Genomic DNA, 26,196 nt, shown 5'->3' on the forward strand with positions numbered 1-26,196 from the left:
CTTGGAGCGGCGGCGGAGGATGGTCTCCGTGCGTAAGTTCGCCGGAGTTCAGATCCGGTGGGTGGCGCTGCGGGAGGAAGAAGATGAAGTGGACTTTGCGGTGAAAGAATGGAGAAGTTACCGACGCAGTGGGTATGTATAGGCCACGCGCGGAGATTCGTGAGCCGGATCCAATGATGGAAACGGAACGGTCACACCGTTGGATGACCACCACGTGTCTTAGGTTAAAACAGTGAAATCGAGGCAGCGGTAACTAGAACTGGGCAAGCTCCGAAATTTCTGGCAGAAGATTTGCATCTCCAAAAATTTAGCACGGGAAAAAGGAATTTCAGTTCAATGCGCGTGAAAGATCCGCTGAAGATATCGTTATAGAAGGACAGTGATTTCCGGTTGAATGAAGTCGGAAACAAGAAAAGTTTTGGAAGCTCTTCAAGATTCTCTTAGGATCCGAGTTGAATGAAGTCAGAGGAATGATGAATCTCGGAGAACTTCGGGGCTACTGTTGTGGGTATATCAATGGCATGGCCTAGATCCGGCAAGCCCGGGTGGCCCACAGACGGTGATGTGGCATGTGGCCCATCGGGTGGCCCAGTTGCTGTAGATCGTGATGGATGAAGTCCAGCCCAGGAGCAAGGAGCCGGATCTTAACCGACCTACGAAGGAGGCCGGATCCGTGAAGGCCCATGAAGAGTCCGGATCCAGTACGGCCTTGATGGAAGGCAGATCCTTGACGTACACGGCAAGATATTGAATAGTAGTTAGGTAACTTGTATTCCAGATAGGTCTCTCCAATGTAAACCCTAGATCCGTGAGGCCTTTATAAGCCGGATCCTGGGAGCCCTAGCGGCACAACCACAACTCATTGTAACAACGCAAAAGCGCCCAAATAATTCCAGACAAGCAGCAGTAGGCCCTGTCTTCGAGCAGGTGTTCCGAAGCTGGGTAAATCGCGTACCACCATCCCGAGGACTCTCCGCCCTATGGCCCCTACTTCTTCTACCCCTCGTGAGGATCCCTCCTCCGAGGTACCGTCGATTATGCAACGACACATGTCGTGTAGTAGTGCTTCATACTCTGCTTCATTGTTTGTCGACAGCGCGAAATTCATCCTTAGCACGTATGTCATTATGTCATGTTGTGGAGAAAGTAATACTACTCCAGCTCATGCGCCTGTACTTCGCTTCGAGCCATCGAAATACATTGTCCATGAACCCGACATATCGGGTGCAGCCAGAATTTGCGGCTGAATCCAATCGACAAAGAAGTCAGGAAGGATCTGAGACTTGATGGTTGTTCGATTTACGTAAGATATGTCATATGGTGCTAATTCGATAGTCCATTGAGATACTCTGCCTATGGTATCTGGATTGGTGAGTATGTTCTTTAATGGAGCTTCAGTGACAATGATTATCAGATGTTCATCGAAGTAGTTCCGTAGTTTCCGTGTTGTTCTCCATATGGCATACGCCAGCTTCTGGTGGTCAGGGTACCGCTGCTTCGCCGGTGTGAGTACCTCGCTGAGGTAGTAGGCGGGGAACTGCACACCGTTAACTTTTCTTGCTTTCGAACGCTCGACTATGAGCACAGTGCTGACGACTTCACAGGTTGCAGCGATATAGAGTAGCTTCGGGTCCTTGTCATGTGGAGTTACAAGAACCGCGGAAGTCGATAAAACTTTCTCTAGATTGTCGAAAGCTTCTTGTGCTTCGACAGTCCACTCGAACTTCTCTGATTTCTTCATCAATTGATAGAAAGGCAATGCCTTTTCTCCTAACTTTGCAATGAACCTGTTGAGAGCTGCTACTTGTCATGCTAGCTGCTGCACCTGCTGCAAGTTCCTTGGTGGCTCCATATCGAGGATGGACCTGATCTTCAGAGGATTCGCCTCTATCCCTCAAGCTAAAATAAAGTACACGAGTACTTGACCTCCTAGTACTCCGAAAAAGCATTTCTTCGGGTTCAGCTTTATCTTGTAGCGATCGAGGTTGTCAACGGTTTCTCGCAAGTCGTCGATCAATGTGGCGGTGTTTCGGGTCTTGACGACGATGTCATCGATATAGACCTCGATGTTCCGGACAATCTGCTCCCCAAGGTAGGCTTGCATACACCGTTGATTGGTTGCACCCGCGCTTTTAATCCGAAAATCATGATGTTGTAACAGTAAACACCATGCGGTGTGATGAACGATGTTAACTCCTGGTCTTCTTCTTTGAGCTTGATTTGGTTGTATCCTGAGTAAGCATCTTGAATGGAGAGGCGACTGCAGCCTGCTGTGGAGTCGACTATCTGGTCGATACAAGGCAATGGGAAATGTTCCTTCGGACAGTGCTTGTTGAGGCTCGTGAAGTCGATGCACATGCGAAGAGCTGTCGTGTCCTTCTTCGGCACCACGACTGGGTTGGCTACCCATTTGGCCTCCTTAAGTTCCCGTATAAACCCGGCTTTGCGGAGTCAATTAATTTCATATCCAATGGATTTTCTTTTAGGTTCTGAAAAATGATGCAGTGTCTGCTGGACAGGCTTGGCTTTAGGGTCAACATTGAGGGCATGCTCAGCGAGTTCCCTGGGAATACCTGGCATGTCTCATGGCTCCCATGCAAATATTTCCCAGCGCTCACGGATGTACTCGATGAGCACGCCTTCCTATTTGACAGAAAGATCTGCCAATGCGTTGATCATCTTCTTCGGGTCAGAGGGATGCACTTGATGTTTCTTTGCTTCTTTGGTGGCATCAAACTCGTTGAACCTTGTGTTCCGATTATCGGCAGGTGACTGTGTATGATCAGTAAGTACGTCCAGTGCATTGAGCTCTTCCTTGACTCTAAATTTGGAGGCGATCTTCTGAAAATCCTTATCACAGTTATCGGAACGAGAAAAACTTCCGTGAACAGTTATTGGCATGCCATTGTTGCCTGGCATCTTAAGCTTTAAATACGTGTAATGAGGAACTACCATAAACTTGGCAAATGTTGGTCGATCGAGGATGGTGTGGTACTGTAATTCCCAATCTACTACGTTGAACTCGAGTCTTTCCTTCATGAAGTTGCTGGGTGTACCGAAGACAACGTCCAACGAAATCTTGCCGAGGGGATATGCGGGTCGGGTCGGGATGATACCATTGAAACCAGTGTCAGATTCTTGCAACATTTCGGTGGTTAAGCCAATCACCTTCATTGTGCTGGCGAACAGGAGGTTCAAACCGCTTCCTCTAGCCATAAACATTTTTCTCATGTTATATCCTCCAATCTGTGCTTCGAGTACCAAGGCGGCGTGCCCCAGCCTTGGCACAACTGTCGAATGATCTGCTTTGCCAAACAGAAGGCTTTGATCTGACCAATCGATGAATTTGGGCACATCTACCGTGAAAATTTCTTGGCTTCTCTCTTTGAAAAAATAGCCTTGTGAATCATGTTCACATGCCCTCGAGTGATGGGGTAAACTTTGGCAGGTACATAGATATCGTCAAAAACGGGATAAACTTCGGTCGGTATGTAGATATCATCAGTTGGTAAATATCACGGTTGTGCTTAGGCAACCGCTCTTTTCCTTATCGGATGCACCGTTGCTTATGCATTGGATCTCAACTCCTCACACAACCTGTGAATATCGAGGAACTTCCGACAGTCCTTGAGCAGATGCGACGCCTTCTCGATATTATCCTTCGGGTCAACATAAGCATGCAAGTAACACGGGCCAACACGTTGTTCTGCTGCCGGTAAATAAGGTGCTTGGGAGAGGCGATCGTTTCAGCCACGACTTCTGGCTAACTGCACGCGGTGGCATACTTCACCTTGCTGATGGGGACGGCTTACAGCTTGGTCGGTTGCCTCGTAACGAAGATCCCTTCTCCTCTTCCGGCGCTCCTGCCTACTTTCAGGGTCAGCAAAATTTGTTTGAATGCTTATGCTATTGTTACTGATCGAGCATGGCGAATCCCCTGCGCCTAGTGAAGGTACGACGATTGTTGGGGTTGAAGTCCTTTCTAGATCTGGCACGTTTGAGCCCGGAAGTCGAAGGAAACCTCCGGAATCAACGACAAAGTGAACGCCGCTGAATGTTGAGTCCATATCGCTGCGTAACCCCGAAAGGATTGGACGCGGTGCATCGTTGTGCGGAGTGAACTCGAAGGATCCGCAACGGACCGGGTACCTCGAGCTTGGAATCATTGGTGATGATGGTGTCAGTGAGGACGACACGAACGCATCCGATGTGACTGGTGCAGCCGATGACATGCCTTGTGCCGACAGATTTCCCACAGACGGCGCCAATTGTCGGGGGTTCTCCCCGGCAATGCCCACCATGAGGGGCTTAGGATTGATGGAATCCTGCAGGCTAGCACGAGACATCGGTAACCAAACAAACTGGGAGAGAGATTTACCCAGGTTCGGGGCCCTCGATGAGGTAAAACCCTTACTTCCTGCTTGTTTGATCTTGATTATCGAAAGTATATCTGGTTACAATGGGGTAGCCTATGGGCCATGGTATACTCACCGAGACGCAAGGGTTCTAAGCTCTAGATTCGATCTGGCGGTGGTTCTACGTGTGTTAGTTGTGTTCCGACAGATCCTCTCCTGGCCTTTATATAACAGGCCAGGTCTCGAGAGATCTGTCCGGATTCGACTAACGTACAAAGAGGCATAGTCTAAATCTTCCTTGTATCGTATCTTCTTGCCTTGTTCGTCAAGAATCTTCCTTCAGATGAGTCGACGCATAAGCCCACTTCGGATGTTAGGTAATCTTCATGGGCCCCTGATTGGGCTGGTGGAGGTAGCCTAACGTTGGTTACCTGAAGGGTAATGCCCACATCAAGTGGAGTGTACAATCCATGCCACAAAAGGGTGGTTTTGCCACGCCACTCCTAAGGTTTTTTGTGCTAGTTTTTTTTTGATCTTTCACGGATTTGAGGGTGATTGGTTAAGAACACGGTGGCAAAGAATGTAATTGGGAATCTACAACATAAAATCAATGCCACACACGCACATTCACAAATTTTCCTTGTTGGCCCAGTTCACCAACTCAATATAGTCCACAAGCAAAAGATCAAAGGTAGAATAGCAAGTGAAAAGATTTCCAAGCAAGGGATAAAATTCTAGAATGGGGAAAATATCACGAGTTGTAGAGCTGCAAAGCAAAAGACCAAAGCTAGAATTGCAAAGCAAGAGACCAATTGTGATAAAATTCACAAAAGAATAAAGATCCACTCACACAAAGGAGTTTTGATATAACTCAAAAATTTACTGTCTAAGAGAGGGGGTTCCCACACGGGAGACAGACATAAGCCTAGTTCATCATCATCTCTAGTCTAGGTCAAAAATGGGGACAAGGTTTTTTATAGGTCAGCCACGAGCTAGGGGTAGTTTAGGCATAAAATTAGCATAAAGGGGATACATGGGTTGAGGCCCAGATCAGAAACCGAGTGGCACATTCACTTAGGATGGATACTCCGATCCTGGTCTTCACTAGCCGGAGACTTAATTTGGTTTGAGGACTCCAGGGAGTCTCCGAACTAGATGTGGAGAGGCACCAGCCAGGTGGGCAGATGACATAGGCATCCCCAATGGGCCTGCCGAAGATGGTACCCGGGGTTTACTGGAGGCCCACAACTCGAAGAATAAGAAGAATCGGAAGCCCAAGTTATTGTTAAGGAAAGCTAGTGTTGTATTAGGAAATAATACTTGTAATCTGGCGGGATGGGTTGGAAACCCTCCCGGACTCTATAACTTGTGTATTACGAATCTCTCGGCTCCGCCTCCTATATAAGGGGGAGTCGAGGGACAAAGAAAGGATCGATTCATTGTCTCATGAAACCCTAGTTTTCATATCGTCGAGCACTTTTCGGCTAAAACCTTCGAGATCTACTTGCCCTCTACTTCCAACTAAAACCCTAGTCTACAACTTGTAGGCATTGATAAGTTAATTCCTTGTCAATTGGCGCCGTCTGTGGGAATTAGAGGTGTCAAGGATCTGATCTCGATGGCACGTTCAAGATCGTCGACTTCGTCAACTGCAAGCAACGCAATGGATAGAGGTAAACAGATTGAAACTGGTCTAGTTGATTTTGTTCCTCACCCGCCCTCCCGTTTGGATGCATATGCGTATCTGGAGGAGCCCATGGAGATGACGTTCGGAAAGTTCCACTTCCGCGTCGAGAAAGAAGGAGCGTATCGTCTCGAAATTCCGATCTCGTCGGGATTATCGGCGGTCGATTCCGATTTTTCGAGTTCAACATCGTCAATCGAGTCAGGTGACGAGGAGATTTCATCGCCACGCTTCATCAGCACTATGGCAAGTGAAAAACTCACCAAGATCTTCAGCGACATGTCTTTCGAGTCATCTGCGGACTACGATATAAGCGATGACTCGAGCAACATCGACAACTTCAACTTCATCGACAGATCCACTACTGTTGGAGAGGTCTTCACCAATCTCTATGATGGTGTCACCAAACCCAACAAGGTCCAGTATCCAAAATATCATCAGATTTATGCCATCGGAGAACCAAGTCGCGATCAGGAGGAGACATCAGAGGCTTTCGACGATTTGGGAAATCCATATGTCGATCCCGCTGACCTTAGGTGAGGTTTATGCACTAAATATGTCGGGCCTACACCACGTTTTAGGGTTCAACTTCCACAAGAAGCATGGGATAGAGCCGCAAGAGCTATGGATGGTACAGAACCAATGACTACAACTGCTACGTCGGAAGAATTGCAAGCGTACCAATATAGACTCGCCCGCGTTGGAAGAGAATTGGAAAAACAGACAGCAACTCTGAATAGAAGAAGGGAGGCAGCTTTCGCGTCAAGCAGGCGAAGGGCGGAGTTAAGTCGACATTCAGGAACTTCGGGAGATAGTCACAGAGAAGCTCGAAATAGAGCAAGATCTCGGTTGCAAAACATACCTGAGGCTGATAGGGAGAATCTGGTTCAAAACCTCGATATGTCCTTTATGTCGATAGACACAAGAGGGAACATTATCCCTAAGACACCAGAAGCTGGATACATGGCGACGCAAGCGTTCATCCTCGCATCCAAGCCACCTCCCGGAGATCCAAGAGAAGCATTGTACAATATGGCCATGGCAGGAGTTGGGGCCATGGGAACGGCGTTTGTAACGTCGCCTCCCAAAGGCTCAGCAAGGAAAAATAGTCCACGACCTACTGCAGCAGCACCAGGTCCCGAAAGAACAAGTGGAGCAAGAGACACAGCAGCACAGGCGCGAGTGGATAGAGCACGACAAAATAGAAAGGAACATCGGCATTCCCCAGAGATAGAGGACGAGGATATGTGTGGGCTGTCGTGCTTTACAAGGAGGGTCCGGAAAACTCGAGTCCCTTCAGGGTTTAAATTACCCGATAATTTCAAAAAATTCGACGGCCTGCAAGATCCAGAGGATTGCCTAGTCGATTATCTCAAGATGGTGAAGTTGATAGGAGGAACCAGAGCAACAGCCATGCAGAACATCCAAGTACATCTAAGTGGAGTGATGGCGTGTATTTCACACGTTCGTTGGGCAACCCCAAGAGGAAGGTATGATGCGCACAGCAGCAAGTTTTCCCTCAGAAAGAAACCAAGGTTTATCGAACCAGGAGGAGCCAAGAAGCACGTTGAAGGTTGATGGCGGCGAGATGTAGTGCGGCGCAACACCAGGGATTCCGGCGCCAACGTGGAACCTGCACAACACAACCAAAGTACTTTGCCCCAACGAAACAGTGAGGTTGTCAATCTCACCGGCTTGCTGTAACAAAGAGTTAACCGTATTGTGTGGAAGATGATTGTTTGCAGAAAACAGTAGAACAAGTATTGCAGTAGATTGTATTTCAGTAAAGAGAATTGGACCGGGGTCCACAGTTCACTAGAGGTGTCTCTCCCATAAGACGAACAGCATGTTGGGTGAACAAATTACAGTTGGGCAATTGACAAATAAAGAGAGCATGACAATGCACATACATATCATGATGAGTATAGTGAGATTTAATTGGGCATTACGACAAAGTACATAGACCGCCATCCAACTGCATCTATGCCTAAAAAGTCCACCTTCAGGTTATCATCCGAACCCCCTCCAGTATTAAGTTGCAAGCAACAGACAATTGCATTAAGTATGGTGCGTAATGTAATCAACAACTACATCCTTAGACATAGCATCAATGTTTTATCCCTAGTGGCAACAAAGACAACACAACCTTAGAACTTTCATCACATCGTCCCTGTGTCAATGCAGGCATGAACCCACTATCGAGCATAAGTACTCCCTCTTGGAGTTACAAGCATCTACTTGGCCAGAGCATCTACTAGTAACGGAGAGCATGCAAGATCATAAACAACACATAAGCATAACTTTGATAATCAACATAACAAGTATTCTCTATTCATCGGATCCCAACAAACGCAACATATAGAATTACGAGATAGATGATCTTGATCATGTTAGGCAGCTCACAAGATCCGACAATGATAGCACAATGGGGAGAAGACAACCATCTAGCTACTGCTATGGACCCATAGTCCAGGGGTAGACTACTCACACATCACACCGGAGGCGACCATGGCGGCGTAGAGTCCTCCGGGAGATGATTCCCCTCTCCGGCAGGGTGCCGGAGGCGATCTCCTGGATCCCCCGAGATGGGATCGGCGGCGGCGGCGTCTCTGGAAGGTTTTCCGTATCGTGGTTCTCGGTGCTGGGGTTTTCGTCACACGGAGGCTATTTGTAGGCGGAAGGGCGAGTCGGGGGCCGGGACGAGGGGGCCACACCATAGGGCGGCGCGGGCCCCCCCTGGGCCGCGCCGCCACGTGGTGTCGCCACCTCGTGGCCCCACTTCGTGTGTTCTTCGGTCTTCTGGAAGCTCCGTGGAAAAATAGGCCCCTGGGCTTTGATTTCGTCCAATTCCGAGAATATTTCCTTACTAGGATTTCTGAAACCAAAAACAGCAGAAAACAACAACTGGCACTTCGGCATCTTGTTAATAGGTTAGTTCCGTAAAATGCACGAATATGACATAAAGTGTGCATAAAACATGTAGATAACATCAATAATGTGGCATGGAACATAAGAAATTATCGATACGTCGGAGACGTATCAGCATCCCCAAGCTTAGTTCTGCTCGTCCCGAGCAGGTAAAACGATAACACAGATAATTTCTGGAGTGACATGCCATCATAATCTTGATCATACTATTTGTAAAGCATATGTAGTGAATGCAGCAATCAAAACAATGTGTATGACATGAGTAAACAAGTGAATCATATAGCAAAGACTTTTCATGAATAGCACTTCAAGACAAGCATCAATAAGTCTTGCATAAAAGTTAACTCATAAAGCAATAATTCAAAGTAAAGGTATTGAAGCAACACAAACGAAGATTAAGTTTCAGCGGTTGCTTTCAACTTGTAACATGTATATCTCATGGATATTGTCAACATAGAGTAATATAATAAGTGCAATAAGCAAGTATGTAGGAATCAATGCACAGTTCACACAAGTGTTTGCTTCTTTGAGGTGGAGAGAAATAGGTGAACTGACTCAACATTGAAAGTAAAAGAATGGTCCTCATAGAGGAAAAGCATCGATTGCTATATTTGTGCTAGAGCTTTGATTTTGAAAACATGAAACAATTTTGTCAACGGTAGTAATAAAGCATATGCATCATGTAAATTATATCTTATAAGTTGCAAGCCTCATGCATAGTGTACTAATAGTGCCCGCACCTTGTCCTAATTAGCTTGGACTACCTGGATTATCACCGCAATACATATGCTTTAACCAAGTATCACAAAGGGGTACCTCTATGCCGCCTGTACAAAGGCCTAAGGAGAAAGCTCGCATCTGGATTTCTCGCTATTGATTATTCTCAACTTAGACATCCATACCGGGACAACATAGACAACAGATAATGGACTCCTCTTTTAATGCTTTAAGCATTCAACAACAATTAATTCTTTTCTCATTAGAGATTTGAGGATGTTTGTCCAAAACTGAAACTTCCACCATGGAACATGGCTTTAGTTAGCGGCCCAATGTTCTTCTCTCACAATATGCATGCTCAAACCATTCAACTCAGAGTAGATCGCCCTTACTTCAGACAAGACGAACATGCATAGCAACTCACATGAAATTCAACAATGAGTTGATGGCGTTCCCCAGTAAACATGGTTATCGCACAACAAGCAACTTAATAAGAGATAAAGTGCATAATTACATATTCAATACCACAATAGTTTTTAAGCTATTTGTCCCATGAGCTATATATTGCAAAGGTGAATGATGGAATTTTAAAGGTAGCACTCAAGCAATTTACTTTGGAATGGCTGGAAAATACCATGTAGTAGGTAGGTATGGTGGACACAAATGGCATAGTGGTTGGCTCAAGTATTTTGGATGCATGAGAAGTATTCCCTCTCGATACAAGGTTTAGGCTAGCAAGGCTTATTTGAAACAAACACAAGGATGAACCGGTGCAGCAAAACTCACATAAAAGACATATTGAAAACATTATAAGACTCTACACCGTCTTCCTTGTTGTTCAAACTCAATACTAGAAATTATCTAGACCTTAGAGAAACCAAATATGCAAACCAAATTTTAGCATGCTCTATGTATTTCTTCATTAATGGGTGCAAAGCATATGATGCAAGAGCTTAAACATGAGCACAACAATTGCCAAGTATCACATTACCCAAGACATTTATAGCAATTACTACATGTATCATTTTCCAATTCCAACCATATAACAATTTAACGAAGGAGAAACTTCGCCATGAATACTATGAGTAGAAACCAAGGACATACTTGTCCATATGCTACAGCGGAGCGTGTCTCTCTCCCATAAAGTGAATGCTAGGATCCATTTTATTCAAACAAAACAAAAAAACAAAAACAAACCGACGCTCCAAGAAAAAGCACATAAGATGTGATGGAATAAAAATATAGTTTCAGGGGAGGAACCTGATAATGTTGTCGATGGAGAAGGGGATGCCTTGGGCATCCCCAAGCTTAGACGCTTGAGTCTTCTTGATATATGCAGGGGTGAACCACCGGGTGCATCCCCAAGCTTAGAGCTTTCACTCTCCTTGATCATGTTGCATCATACTCCTCTCTTGATCCTTGAAAACTTCCTCCACACCAAACTCGAAACAACTCATTAGAGGGTTAGTGCACATTATAAATTGACATATTCAGAGGTGACACAATCATTCTTAACACTTCTGGACATTGCATAATGCTACTGGACATTAGTGGATCAAAGAAATTCATCCAACATAGCGAAAGAGGCAATGCGAAATAAAAGGCAGAATCTGTCAAAACAGAACAGTTCGTATTGACGAATTTTAAAATGGCACCAGACTTGCTCAAATGAAAATGCTCAAATTGAATGAAAGTTGCATACATATCTGAGGATCATGCACGTAAATTGGCTTAATTTTCTGAGTTACCTACAGGGAGGTGGACCCAGATTCGTGACAGCAAAGAAATCTGGAACTGTGCAGTAATCCAAATCTAGTACTTACTTTTCTATCAACGGCTTAACTTGGCACAACAAAACACAAAACTAAGATAAGGAGAGGTTGCTACAGTAGTAAACAACTTCCAAGACACAAAATAAAAACAAAATACTGTAGGTAAAAACATGGGTTGTCTCCCATAAGCGCTTTTCTTTAACGCCTTTCAGCTAGGCGCAGAAAGTGTGTATCAAGTATTATCAAGAGATGAAGTGTCAACATCATAATTTGTTCTCATAATAGAGTCAAAAGGTACCTTCATTCTCTTTCTAGGGAAGTGTTCCATACCTTTCTTGAGAGGAAATTGATATTTTATATTACCTTCCTTCATATCAATGGTAGCACCAACAGTTCGAAGAAAAGGTCTTCCCAATATAATGGGACAAGATGCATTGCATTCAATATCCAGGACAACAAAATCAACGGGAACAAGGTTATTGTTAACGGTAATGCGAACATTATCAACTTTACCCAAAGGTTTCTTTGTAGAATGATCAGCAAGATTAACATCCAAATAACAATTTTTCAGCGGTGGCAAGTCAAGCATATTATAAATTTTCTTAGGCATAACAGTAAATACTTGCACCAAGATCACATAAAGCATTACAATCAAAATCTTTAACCTTCATCTTAATGATGGGTTCCCAACCATCCTCTAGCTTTTTAGGAATAGAGGCTTCACGCTCTAGTTTCTCTTCTCTAGCTTTTATGAGAGCATTTGTAATATGATGCGTGAAAGCCAAATTTATAGCACTAGCATTAGGACTTTTAGCAAGTTTTTGCAAGAACTTTATAACTTCAGAGATGTGGCAATCATCAAAATTCAAACCATTATAATCTAAAGCAATGGGATCATCATCCCCAATGTTGGAAAAAATTTCAGCAGCTTTATCACGTGCAGTTTCAGCTTTAGCAGTTTCGAGCAGTTTTTCGCTTTGCATTCGAAGTGGAAACATTGCTAACACCAATTCTTTTATTAGTATGAGTAGAAGGTGCAGCAACATGTGTAGCATTAGCATTACTAGTGGTGGTAATAGTCCAAACTTTAGCTATATTCTTCTCTTTAGCTAGTTTTTCATTTTCTTCTCTATCCCACCTAGCACGCAGTTCAGCCATTAATCTTATATTCTCATTAATTCTAACTTGAATGGCATTTGCTGTAGTAGTAATTTTATTATGATGATTCTCATTAGGCAAAACTTTTGATTTCAAAAGATCAACATCAGCAGCAAGACTATCAACTTTAGAAGCAAGTATATCAATTTTCCCAAGCTTTTCTTCAACAGATTTGTTAAAAGCAGTTTGTGTACTAATAAATTCTTTAAGCATGGCTTCAAGTCCAGGGGGTGAACTCCTATTATTGTTGTAAGAATTTCCATAAGAATTACCATAGCCGTTGCCATTATTATAAGGATATGGCCTATAGTTGTTACTAGAATTGTTCCGGTAAGCATTGTTGTTGAAATTATTATTTTTAATGAAGTTTACATCAACATGTTCTTCTTGTGCAACCAATGAAGCTAATGGAACATTATTAGGATCAATATTAGTCCTATCATTCACAAGCATAGACATAATAGCATCAATCTTATCACTCAAGGAAGAGGTTTCTTCGACGTAATTTACATTCTTACCTTGTGGAGCTCTCTCCGTGTGCCATTCAGAGTAGTTGATCATCATATTATCAAGAAGCTTTGTTGCTTCACCAAGAGTGATGGACATAAAGGTACCTCCAGCAGCTGAATCCAATAAATTCCGTGAAGAAAAATTTAGTCCTGCATAGAAGGTTTGGATGATCATCCAAGTAGTCGGTCCATGGGTTGGGCAATTTTTAACCAGAGATTTCATTCTTTCCCAAGCTTGAGCAACATGTTCAGTATCTAATTGTTTAAAATTCATTATGCTACTCCTCAAAGATATAATTTTAGCAGGGGGATAATATCTACCAATAAAAGCATCCTTGCATTTAGTCCATGAATCAATACTATTCTTAGGCAGAGATAGCAACCAATCTTTAGCTCTTCCTCTTAATGAGAAAGGGAACAATTTTAGTTTAATAATATCACCATCTACATCTTTATATTTTTGCATTTCACATAGTTCAACAAAATTATTGAGATGGGCAGCAGCATCATCAGAACTAACACCAGAAAATTGATTGTTCATAACAAGATTAAGTAAAGCAGGTTTAATTTCAAAGAATTCTGCTTTGTAGTAGCAGGTGGAGCAATAGGTGTGCATAAGAAATCATTATTATTTGTGGTTGTGAAGTCACACAACTTAGTATTTTCAGCGTTGGCCATTTTAGCAACAGTAAATAAAGCAAACTAGATAAAGTAAATGCAAGTAACTAATTTTTTTGTGTTTTCGATATAGCAAACAAGATAGCAAATAAAGTAAAACTAGCAACTAATTTTTTTTGTATTTTGATTTAGTGCAGCAAACAAAGTAGTAAATAAAACTAAGCAAGACAAAAACAAAGTAAAGAGATTGAGAAGTGGAGACTCCCCTTGCAGCGTGTCTTGATCTCCCGGCAACGGCGCGAAAAAGAGCTTGATGGCGTGTATTTCACACGTTCGTTGGGCAACCCCAAGAGGAAGGTATGATGCGCACAGCAGCAAGTTTTCCCTCAGAAAGAAACCAAGGTTTATCGAACCAGGAGGAGCCAAGAAGCACGTTGAAGGTTGATGGCGGCGAGATGTAGTGCGGCGCAACACCAGGGATTCCGGCGCCAACGTGGAACCTGCACAACACAACCAAAGTACTTTGCCCCAACGAAACAGTGAGGTTGTCAATCTCACCGGCTTGCTGTAACAAAGAGTTAACCGTATTGTGTGGAAGATGATTGTTTGCAGAAAACAGTAGAACAAGTATTGCAGTAGATTGTATTTCAGTAAAGAGAATTGGACCGGGGTCCACAGTTCACTAGAGGTGTCTCTCCCATAAGACGAACAGCATGTTGGGTGAACAAATTACAGTTGGGCAATTGACAAATAAAGAGAGCATGACAATGCACATACATATCATGATGAGTATAGTGAGATTTAATTGGGCATTACGACAAAGTACATAGACCGCCATCCAACTGCATCTATGCCTAAAAAGTCCACCTTCAGGTTATCATCCGAACCCCCTCCAGTATTAAGTTGCAAGCAACAGACAATTGCATTAAGTATGGTGCGTAATGTAATCAACAACTACATCCTTAGACATAGCATCAATGTTTTATCCCTAGTGGCAACAGCACAACACAACCTTAGAACTTTCTGTCACTGTCCCAGGTGTCAATGCAGGCATGAACCCACTATCGAGCATAAGTACTCCCTCTTGGAGTTACAAGCATCTACTTGGCCAGAGCATCTACTAGTAACGGAGAGCATGCAAGATCATAAACAACACATAAGCATAACTTTGATAATCAACATAACAAGTATTCTCTATTCATCGGATCCCAACAAACGCAACATATAGAATTACAGATAGATGATCTTGATCATGTTAGGCAGCTCACAAGATCCGACAATGATAGCACAATGGGGAGAAGACAACCATCTAGCTACTGCTATGGACCCATAGTCCAGGGGTAGACTACTCACACATCACACCGGAGGCGACCATGGCGGCGTAGAGTCCTCCGGGAGATGATTCCCCTCTCCGGCAGGGTGCCGGAGGCGATCTCCTGGATCCCCCGAGATGGGATCGGCGGCGGCGGCGTCTCTGGAAGGTTTTCCGTATCGTGGTTCTCGGTACTGGGGTTTTCGTCACGGAGGCTATTTGTAGGCGGAAGGGCAGAGTCGGGGGCCAGACGAGGGGGCCACACCATAGGGCGGCGCGGGCCCCCCCTGGGCCGCGCCGCCACGTGGTGTCGCCACCTCGTGGCCCCACTTCGTGTGTTCTTCGGTCTTCTGGAAGCTCCGTGGAAAAATAGGCCCCTGGGCTTTGATTTCGTCCAATTCCGAGAATATTTCCTTACTAGGATTTCTGAAACCAAAAACAGCAGAAAACAAAGAATCGGCACTTCGGCATCTTGTTAATAGGTTAGTTCCAGAAAATGCACGAATATGACATAAAGTGTGCATAAAACATGTAGATAACATCAATAATGTGGCATGGAACATAAGAAATTATCGATACGTCGGAGACGTATCATGGAGCCGCGCGATCTTGGATAAAGAAGCTTCCTCCGGGTTCCATCGACAGTTGGGACAGTTTCGAGGATGTGTTCGTCAAGAATTTCCGATCCACCTGCAAAAAACCCGCATCACTAGAAGAGCTGAGAGCATGTCGACAAAAGCATGATGAATCAATGAGAAAGTACATCCAAAGGTGGAACATCATTTAAAACTCGGCAGAGAACATATCTGACGAGAGAGCGATAGATGCGTTCGTAGCAGGAATCCGACGAAGAGATTTTGTTGAAGACTTGGGGAGAACCAACCCAAAAACAGTATCAGCATTGATGGAGATAGCAAACAGATGGGCAGATGGAGAAGATGCTATCCACAATAAGCGGCACAGGTCGCCTGAAGAGGACCGCAGTCGAAATTTCCAAAATAGACGACGATTTCCTCGGCAGTACTCGAGCTACGACGCTCCCGGCCAAATATCGGCTGGTTTTCGAGGAAACAATGGAGGAGGCAATAGAGATGACTATCAAAGGAGCAGCGAGCAGCGAGGCGACAATAGAGATGACTCCCGAAATAACAGGCAAAATAGTGGACCAAGGTTCCAGAGACCTTTCGTGTCTCCCGAGGATATGATGAACGGGCCGTGTCAGATGTATTTCTATCTCGACAGCAATGGGAAGAGACAGTCGGGACATCTGCAGAAGTACTGTCGAAATTTTCAGGCAATGCTAAGGTTTGCAGGGCAAGCCAATGCTCAGGCGACAAATAGAAACCCTCGAGGGCCCAGGAGTGAGATCCATTTGCCACCTCCTCCCGCAATTACGGACGAAAATCGGCACCAGCTCAGAATAGCGGCAGCAACACAACCACCTCCATACGTTGATCCCAACTCCAACAGTGCGGTCTCGATGATTCAGAAGGGTAGGTCGTCCAATAGAGCTCAGAAAGTAATCTCGCGACAAGTGTTCATGGCAGAGAAGATGGCTCCACCAACGATTGAGTACCTAAACTGGTCAGGGCAGGACATTGGTTTCACAATAGCGGACCACCCGCAGCAAGTTCCTCGACCAGGGCAGTCAGCACTTATCTTACCAGCAGTAATTGCAGGATTCGACGTATCTCGAGTATTCATAGATGGCGGCAGCAGTCTAAACCTTATGTACACAGATACACTAAGGAAGATGAACATATCCCTAGCAAATCTGAAACCAACTGACACACGTTTCCATGGTATCACACCAGAGAAGCCGAGTTATCCATTGGGGAAGATCAATCTCGACATTCAGTTTAGGACCCGAGAAAATTACAGAATAGAAAGGCTGGAGTTTGAAGTCGTGGATTTCCCGTCGCAATATCACGCCTTGTTGGGACGACCAGCGTATGCCAGGTTTATGGTGGTACCACACTACGCATACTTGTTATGGAGGTTACCTGGACCTAAGGGACCAATCACAGTCAAAGGAAGTTTCGCGTTAGCCGATAAATGTGACAAGGATTTTCATCGACTGTCAGAAACTTTCGGGATGCAAGCAGAATACATGGCGTCAAGGCTCACTACTGATTATGATGTGCTGCCAGATGTAGGGAGGCCTAATAAAGAACCAACCTTTAACACTGCGAAAGATTCCAAGGAGGTGCAAATTCACCCGACAGATCCGAAGAAAATGACGTCCATCGCGATAGACATGGACCTCGCATAGGAAAGCGCGCTCGTCGAGTTCCTCCGTGACCACAGGAAAATCTTCGCATGGTGTCCAGCTGACATGCCAGGAGTACCCAGGGAACTTGCCGAGCACCACCTAAACTTGGATCCACTAGCGAGACCAATTAAGCAACCCTTGCGGCGTTTTTCGGAACCGAACCGTAAAGCTATGCTGTCAGAGATTGATCGACTCAGAGAAGCTGGTTTCATTAAAGAGCTACATACAGAGGCCACATGGGTAGCAAACCTAGTGATGGTCCCGAAGAAAAACACTAAAGTCCTTCGCATGTGTGTCGACTTTACGTGTCTCAACAAGCACTGTCCAAAGGATCATTTTCCCCTCCCAAGGATCGATCAAATCATCGACTCCACGGCAGGATGTGAACGTCTTTCCTTCCTGGACGCATATTCTGGCTATAACCAGATCAGGTTGAAAGAAGAGGATGAAGTCAAAACAGCATTCATTACACCTTACGGCATGTTTTGCTACAAAACAATGCCCTTTGGTCTGAAAAACGCGGGAGCAACATACCAGCGGATGATGCAGAAGTGCTTAGCAACACAGATTGGGAAAAACGTACAAGTGTACATTGACGATGTCGTGATAACGTCAAAAAGGGGGCAACGCTAATCGAGGACCTAAAGGAAACTTTCGACAACCTCGACAAGTTTTGTCTCAAGCTGAACCCGACGAAGTGTTCTTTCGGCGTCCCTGCAGGAGAACTTCTCGGGTTCCTAGTCTCAGCAAGAGGGATTGAAGCTAATCCAGAAAAAATTCAAGCTATCGTAACAATGAGGAAGCCAACAAAGTTGAAAGAAATACAGCAGTTAACTGGGCGAGTCGCTGCTTTAAGCAGATTCGTCGCCAGGCTGGGAGAAAAGGTGTTACCGTTCTACGCTTTAATCAAGCAAGGAGAGAAGTTCCAGTGGAACGAAGAGGTAGATAGGGCTTTCGAGGATCTCAAGCGCACAATTTCGACACCACCAATCTTGGTGGCGCCTAAAGAGAAGGAACCCCTCCTGTTATATATTGCAGCCACACCTCAGGTGGTCAGCACGTCACTTGTTGTCGAAAGAGAAGAAGAAGGAAAACTCCATGGAGTGCAGAGGCCGGTATATTTCATCAGTGAAGTTTTATCGCCTTCAAAACAGCGGTACCCGCAGTACCAGAAGCTAGCATATGGAGTGTTTACAACCACAAGAAAATTGCGGCACTATTTTTCGGCGCACCCGATAATAGTGGTCAACGAGGCGCCTCTATCCAACATACTACATAATACAGAAGCTACGGGTCGTGTCTCCCTTTGGGGAATAGAACTTTCCCCTCGGGACATCACGTATGAAAAAAGGGAAGCAATAAAGTCGCAAATTCTACCAGATTTCATTGCAGAGTGAATGGAGCTACAAAATACAGGACCCCCAGTGACATAGGCATCCCGAATGGGCCTGCCGAAGATAGTACCCGGGGTTTACTGAAGGCCCACGACCCGAAGAATAAGAAGATTCGGAAGCCCAAGTTGATATTAAGGAAGGTTAGAATTGTAATAGAGATGATGTTTGTAATCTTGCGGGATGAGTTGTAAACCCTCTCGGACTCTGTAACTTGTACAATACGAATCCCTCGGCTCCACCTCCTATATAAGGGGGAGTCGAGGGACAAAGAAATCATCGAATCATTGTCTCTCAAACCCTAGTATTCGTAAATCGTCGAGTACTTTTCGGCTGAAACCTTCGAGATCTACTTGCCCTCTACTTCTAACTAAACCCTAGTCTACAACCCGTAGGCATTGATAAGTTAATCCCTTGTCAATATGCGCCGTCTGTGGGGATTAGAGGCGTCAAGGATCTGATCTTGATGGCACGTTCAAGATCATCGACTTCGTCAACTGCAAGCAACGCGATGGATCGAGGTAAACCGATCGCAACTGGTCCTGTCGATTTTGTTCCTCACCCGCCCTCCCGTTTGGATGCATATGCGTATCTGGAGGAGCCTATGGAGATGACGTTCGGAAGGTTTCACTTTCGCGTCGAGAAAGAGGGACCGTATCGTGTCGAAATTCCGATCTCATCGGGATTGTCGGCGGTCGATTCCGATTTTTCAAACTCAACATCGTCAATCGAGTCGGGAGAAGAGGAAACTTCATCGCCACGCTTCATCAGCACCAGGGCAAGCGAAAAGCTCGCCAAGATCTTCAGCGACATGTCGTTTGAGTCATCCGCGGACTCCTATATAAGCGATGACTCAAGCAGTGTCGACAGTTTCGACTTCATCGACAAATCCGTTACAGTGGGCAAGGTCTTCACCAATCTTTATGATGGTGTCACCAAACCCAGCATAGATCTGAATACAAAGTACCATCAGATTTATGTCATCGGAGAGCCAAGTCGTGATCAGGAGGAAACATCTGAGGCTTTCGACGATTTGGGAAATTCCATACGTCGATCCCTCTGATTTGCGACGAGGTCTAGGCAACAAATATAACGGATCTGAGCCTCGAGATAGAGTTCAACTTCCGCAAGCAGCATGGGATAGAGCCGCAAGAGCTATGGATGGCTCAGAACCAATGGCCACCACAGCCACGCCAGAAGAGTTACAAGCATATCAATATAGGCTTGCACGAGCTGCAAGGGAACTGGAAAAACAGACAGCTGCTTTAAACAGAAGAAAGGAGGCAGCCTCTGCATCAAGCAGGCGAAGGGCAGAACTGAGTCGACAATCTGGAACTTCGGGAGATAGCCACAGGGAAGCTCGGAACAGAGCAAGATCAAGGTTGCAAAACATACCTGAAGGAGAAAGAGAGCACTTGGTCCAAAACCTCGATATGTCTTTTATGTCGATAGACACGAGAGGGAACATCATCCCCAAGACACCAGAAGCTGGGTATATGGCGACGCAAGCTTTTATCCTTGCATCCAGGCCACCTCCAGGAGATCCAAGGGAGGCATTATACAATATGGCGATGGCAGGAGTCGGAGCCATGGGAACGGCGTTTGCATCTACACCCCCCGAAGGAACAGCAAGGCAAAATAGTCCACGACCTGCGGCAACAACAGCAGCAGTTCCCGAAGGACCAAGTGGAGCAAGAGACACGGCAGCACAAGCAAGGGTCGACAGAGCGCGACAAAGTAGAAGGGAACATCGGCATTCCCCAGAGTTAAATGACGAGGATATGTGCGGTTTGCCATGCTTCACAAGGAGAGTCCAAAAAACTCGAGTCCCTTCAGGATTTAAGTTGCCTGATAACTTCAAGAAATTCGACGGCCTGCAGGATCCAGAGGATTGGCTAGTTGATTACCTCGAGACGGTGAAGCTCACAGGAGGGACCAGAGCAACAGCTATGCAAAGCATCCAGGTGCATTTGAGTGGAGCCGCGCGATCTTGGATAAAGAAACTTCCTCCAGGATCTATCGACAGCTGGGATAGCTTCGAAGACGTATTCGTCAAGAATTTCCGGTCCACCTGCAAAAAACATGCGTCGCTAGAGGAATTGAGGGCGTGTCGACAAAAGCCAGACGAGCCGATGAGAAAATACACCCAAAGGTGGAATATCATCAAAAACTCGGCAGAGAATATATCTGACGAGAGAGCAATAGATGCGTTTGTCGCAGGAATCAGGCGAGGAGATTTTGTTGAGGATTTGGGGAGGACCAATCCAAAGACAGTATCCGCATTAATGGAGATAGCAAACAGATGGGCAGATGGAGAAGATGCTGTTCACAACTAACGGCATAGGTCGCCAGAGGAAGACCGCGGCCGAAATTATCGAAGTAGGCGACGATTTCCTCGGCAGTACTCGAGTTATGATGCCCCCGGGCAAATTTCGGCTGGCTTCCGAGCAAGCGCCGGAGGAAACAATAGAGATGATTACCAGAGGAGCAACGAGCAGCGAGGCGACAATAGAGATGACTCTCGAAACAACAGGCAAAGTAGCGGATCAAGGTTCCAGAGGCCTTTCGTGTCTCCCGGGGAAATGATGAACGGGCCGTGTCAGATGCACTTCTATCTCGACAATAACGGAAAAAGACAGTCAGGACATCTGCAGAAGGATTGTCGAAATTTCCAGGCAATGTTAAGGTGGGCAGGGCATGCTAATGCTCAAGCAGCACACAGAAATCCTCAAGGACCCAGGAGTGAGATTCACTTGCCACCTCCTCCCGCAATTACGGACGAAAATCGACATCAGCTCAGAATAGCGGCAGCACCTGCACCACCACCTTATGTTGATCCTAACTCTAACGGAGCGGTCTCGATGATTCAGAAAGGAAGGCCATCCAATAGAGCTCGGAAAGTAATCTCGCGACAGGTGTTCATGGCAGAAAAGATGCCTCCGCCAACAGTCGAGTATCTTAATTGGTCAGGGCAAGATATTGGCTTCACCATAGCAGACCATCCACAGCAAGTTCCTCGACCAGGGCAGTCAGCACTCATCTTACCAGCAGTCATCGCAGGGTTTGACGTATCTCGCGTGTTCATAGATGGCGGCAGCATCTTAAACCTTATGTATGCAGATACATTAAGAAAGATGAACATATCCCTAGCAAACCTGAAACCAACTGACACGCGATTCCACGGTATCACACCGGAGAAGCCAAGTTATCCGCTGGGGAAGATTAATCTCGACGTTCAGTTTGGAACCCGAGAAAACTACAGAATCGAGAGGCTGGAGTTTGAAGTCGTAGATTTCCCATCACAATACCATGCTTTGTTGGGACGACCAGCATATGCTAGGTTTATGGCGGCACCACATTACACGTACCTACTATGGAGGATGCCTGGACCTAAGGGACCAATCACAGTCAAAGGAAGCTTTGCCCTAGCCGATAAATGTGATAAGGATTTTCATCGACTATCAGAAACTTTCGGGATGCAAGCAGAGTACATGGCGTCAAGGCTCACGACTGACTATGACGTGTTGCCAGATGTAGGAAGGCCAAATAAAGAATCAACTTTTAACACTGAGAAAAATTCTAAGGAGGTGCAGATTCACCCGACAGACCCGAAAAAGACGACGTCCATCGCGAAAGACATGGACCTCGCATAGGAAAGCGCGCTCGTTGAGTTCCTCCGTGAGAACTGGAAAATCTTCGCATGGTGTCCAGCTGACATGCTAGGAGTACCCAGGTAACTTGCCGAGCACCACCTAAACTTGGATCCACTAGTGAGACCAATCAAACAACCTTTGCGGCGTTTTTCGGAACCAAACCGCAAGGCTATGCTGTCAGAAATTGATCGACTAAGAGAAGCTGGTTTTATAAAGGAGCTGCATACAGAGGCCACATGGGTAGCAAATCCAGTGTTGGTGCCGAAGAAAAACACTAAAGTCCTTCGCATGTGCGTCGATTTTACGTGTCTCAATAAACATTGTCCAAAGGATCACTTTCCCCTCCCGAGGATCGATCAAATTATCGACTCCACGGCAGGATGTGAACGTCTTTCCTTCCTGGACGCATATTCTGGTTATAACCAGATTAGATTGAAAGAAGAAGATGAGGTCAAAACAGCGTTGATCACACCTTACGGCGTGTTTTGCTACAGAACAATGCCTTTTGGTTTGAAAAACGCGGGAGCAACATACCAGAGGATGATGCGGAAGTGTTTGGCGACACAGATTGGGAAAAACGTACAAGTGTACATCGATGATGTCGTCATACCATCAAAGAAGGGGACAACGCTAATCGAGGATTTGAAGGAAACCTTTGACAACCTCGACAAGTTCTGCCTCAAGTTGAACCCGACAAAGTGTTCCTTTGGTGTCCCTGCAGGAGAACTTCTTGGGTTTCTAGTCTCAGCAAGAGGGATTGAAGCAAATCCCGAAAAAATCCAAGCTATCGTAACAATGAGGAAGCCAACAAAGTTGAAAGAAATACAGCAATTAACTGGGCGAGTCGTAGCCTTAAGTAGATTCGTCGCCAGGAAAAGCACTACCGTTCTACGCTTTAATCAAGCAAGGGGAGAAATTCCAGTGGAACGAAGAGGCCGATAGAGCTTTCGAGGATTTGAAGCGCACAATTTCGACACCACCAATCTTGGTGGCGCCGAAAGAGAAGGAACCTCTCCTGCTATACATCGCAGCCACACCTCAGGTGGTTAGCACGGTGCTAGTCGTTGAAAGAGAAGAAGAAGGAAAACTCCATGGAGTGCAAAGACCGGTATATTTCATCAGTGAAGTTTTATCGCCTTCCAAACAGCGGTACCCGCAATACCAGAAGTTAGCATATGGCGTGATTACAACAGCAAGAAAATTGCGCCATTATTTTTCGGCACACCCGATAATAGTGGTCAATGAAGCACCTCTATCAAATATACTGAACAATCCAGAAGCTACAGGGCGTGTCTCCCTTTGGGGAATAGAACTTTCCCCTCGGGACATCACGTATGAAAAAAGAAAAGCAATCAAGTCGCAAGTTTTGCCAGATTTCATTGCAGAGTGGATGGAGCTGCAAAATACAGGACCCCCAGATTTATCAAGAACTTGGACCATGAACTTTGATGGATCCAAGAGAGTAGAAGGAGCTGGCGCAGGGGTGATACTCATATCACCTGAAGGCGACAATTTGAAGTATGTCCTACGGATGACGTTCCCAAACGCATCTAACAATGAAGCAGAATATGAAGCCCTCATACACGGGATGAAGATGGCGAAAGCTTGCGGTGCAACTCGACTAAAAATCTTTGGCGACTCACAACTGGTAGCTCAGCAGGTCATGAACCAATGTGATGCAGTCAATGACAGCATGATAGCATATAAGGAGGTGTACAACGAGCTTGAAAAGCTGTTTGATGGATGTGAAGTAAATCACATCAGTAGGCTGAGCAATGATGAAGCCGACGTTCTCGCAAACATCGGGTTGCAATGCCTTCCAATCCCGCCAGGTGTATTTTGGGAAGAAATAACAGAGAGATCCACAAAGCCAAAGAAGGCGCAGAGGAAAACAAAGGAGGAGAAAACTTCGGCGCCCCTCAAAGAAGCTCCAGATGAAGAGGAGGACCAAGAGCTGGTGATGATGGTAGAAGTTCCATGGATGCAAGTATACATATCGTATATCCTGAGAAAAGAAATACCCGATGATCCAGTCGAGGCAAGGCGAGTAATTCGACGATCCAAAGCCTTCACAAAGGTACGTTACAACCGAAGAAGGAAGGATCATCCTAAAAGACGTGCACGAGGGTATATGTGGCCACCACGCGAGTAGTCGAGCTATTGCCGCCAAAGTTTTTCGGGCTGGATTCTACTGGTTGACAGCAATCAAGGATGCAAAAGAGATAGTACGAACCTGCGACGCGTGCCAAAGATTCGCCACAAAACCCCACTCTCCGGCAGCAGAGCTGATGCCAATACCATTGTCTTGGCCCTTTGCCCAATGGGGACTCGATATGGTGGGAAAATTGCACAAGGCTTCGCCAGGAGGATATGAGTCATGTTGGTTGCTGTCGACAAATTCACCAAGTGGATAGAAGCGAAGCTGATAAACTCACCAGATGCAGCGTCAGCAATAAAATTCGTGAAAGGCATCGTTTTTCGGTTTGGAGTACCTCATAGCATCGTCACAGACAACGGCAGTAACTTTATGTCTAAGGAGTTCAAGGCATACTGCGCAGAAGTAGGCATTAAATTGCACTTCGCGTCCGTTGGGCACCCGCAAACCAACGGCCAAGTCGAGAAAGCCAATGGTATCATCTGCAACGGTATTAAAAAGCGCCTATTAGGACCGCTTGAAAAGGCTCGACATACCTGGCCAGAAGAACTGCCAAGTGTTTTGTGGAGTATCCGAACAACACCAAATACGGCGACACAGGAAACTCCGTTCTTCCTAGTCCATGGAGCTGAGGCAGTACTGCCAATTGAAATAGAGCATGACTCCCCATGGGTGATAGAGTATGACGAGGAAACGTCAAGGAAAGCCTTGGAAGACGATGTGGATGCACTCGATGAAGCTCGAGACGAAGTACTATCACGAGTCACCAAGTACCAGCAGGACCTCAAAAACTACCACAGTCGACGATTGCGGCCAAGATCTTTCCAGGTCGGCGATTTGGTCCTACGGCTCAACCAGCAGAGTACTGAAAAGCTCGAGTCACCATGGTTGGGCCCTTACGTCGTCACAGAAGTAATCGAAGGAGGAGCATACAGAATCAAGGAGAAGAAGACGGGGGTTCCCGAGAAAAACCCCTGGAACGTGGCGCAGCTCAGGCGGTTCTACGCTTAGAGTCGAAATATAGTCCTCCTTTGTAAAAATACAATGTACTGAAATGCCCGCGAGTTTTCAGACGCACTCTTTTCCTTTTCAGGGCACCGAGTGGGGCTGGAAAGGTTTTTAATGAGGCGGGCTCGCTGTCGTGGAATCGTCACGGCATATGCCATAGGGTGGCTAATCGAAGGTGGTTCCTGAGAGATCTCACGGCGGTATCCGGATGCGGGTATGGGAACGAGCGACACGGCGACGTACCCAGGTTCGAGGCCCTCCGATGGAGGTAACACCTCTACTCCTGCTAGAGTGTATATGATGATCACACAATACAAGGTTGCTCCTTGAGCTGTGTCCGGCTGCTCCTGGGAGGCTAAGGAAGACTAGAGTCTCTCTCACAGGGCAGCGCTAGGGGTGGAAGTGAAGTGAGAATGATCGATCCCCTGCACGAGAGGGGGTAGTGCGGCTTATATAGGCACCGGCACTTTACATATAAGACCCTATAGTTTACTGGCCGGCTTGGCCGGCTCCGGCTTCCGCTCCTTCCCGAGGCAGTGACGTCAGGAGCCGTTGAGGCCTCATGGCCTGTCCCATCCGGCTGCCAAGGTCAGCGGCATGGTGAGGAGGTGTCCCCGTCGCCATCAGCCACTGTAGCCAGTACGGATCGATATAGACCATGATG

General features: G+C 45.9%; 2 protein-coding genes across 2 annotated transcripts; both read right to left on the reverse strand.

Annotated features, from left to right (window-relative positions):
• Positions 1-1,162: 1,162 nt before the first annotated feature.
• LOC139833541 (uncharacterized) lies at positions 1,163-1,741 on the reverse strand. The gene has a single exon (XM_071823839.1). The coding sequence runs from the start codon at positions 1,739-1,741 to the stop codon at positions 1,163-1,165; it is 579 nt and encodes a 192-aa protein (XP_071679940.1).
• A 902-nt stretch (positions 1,742-2,643) lies between these two features.
• LOC127316178 (uncharacterized) lies at positions 2,644-3,174 on the reverse strand. Its single transcript, XM_051346590.1, has one exon. It carries the CDS (start codon positions 3,172-3,174, stop codon positions 2,644-2,646), a length of 531 nt encoding a protein of 176 aa, XP_051202550.1.
• Between the last annotated feature and the right edge of the window lie 23,022 nt (positions 3,175-26,196).

Source organism: Lolium perenne, chromosome 7, assembly GCF_019359855.2.
Source record: "Lolium perenne isolate Kyuss_39 chromosome 7, Kyuss_2.0, whole genome shotgun sequence".
Taxonomy (NCBI): domain Eukaryota; kingdom Viridiplantae; phylum Streptophyta; class Magnoliopsida; order Poales; family Poaceae; genus Lolium; species Lolium perenne.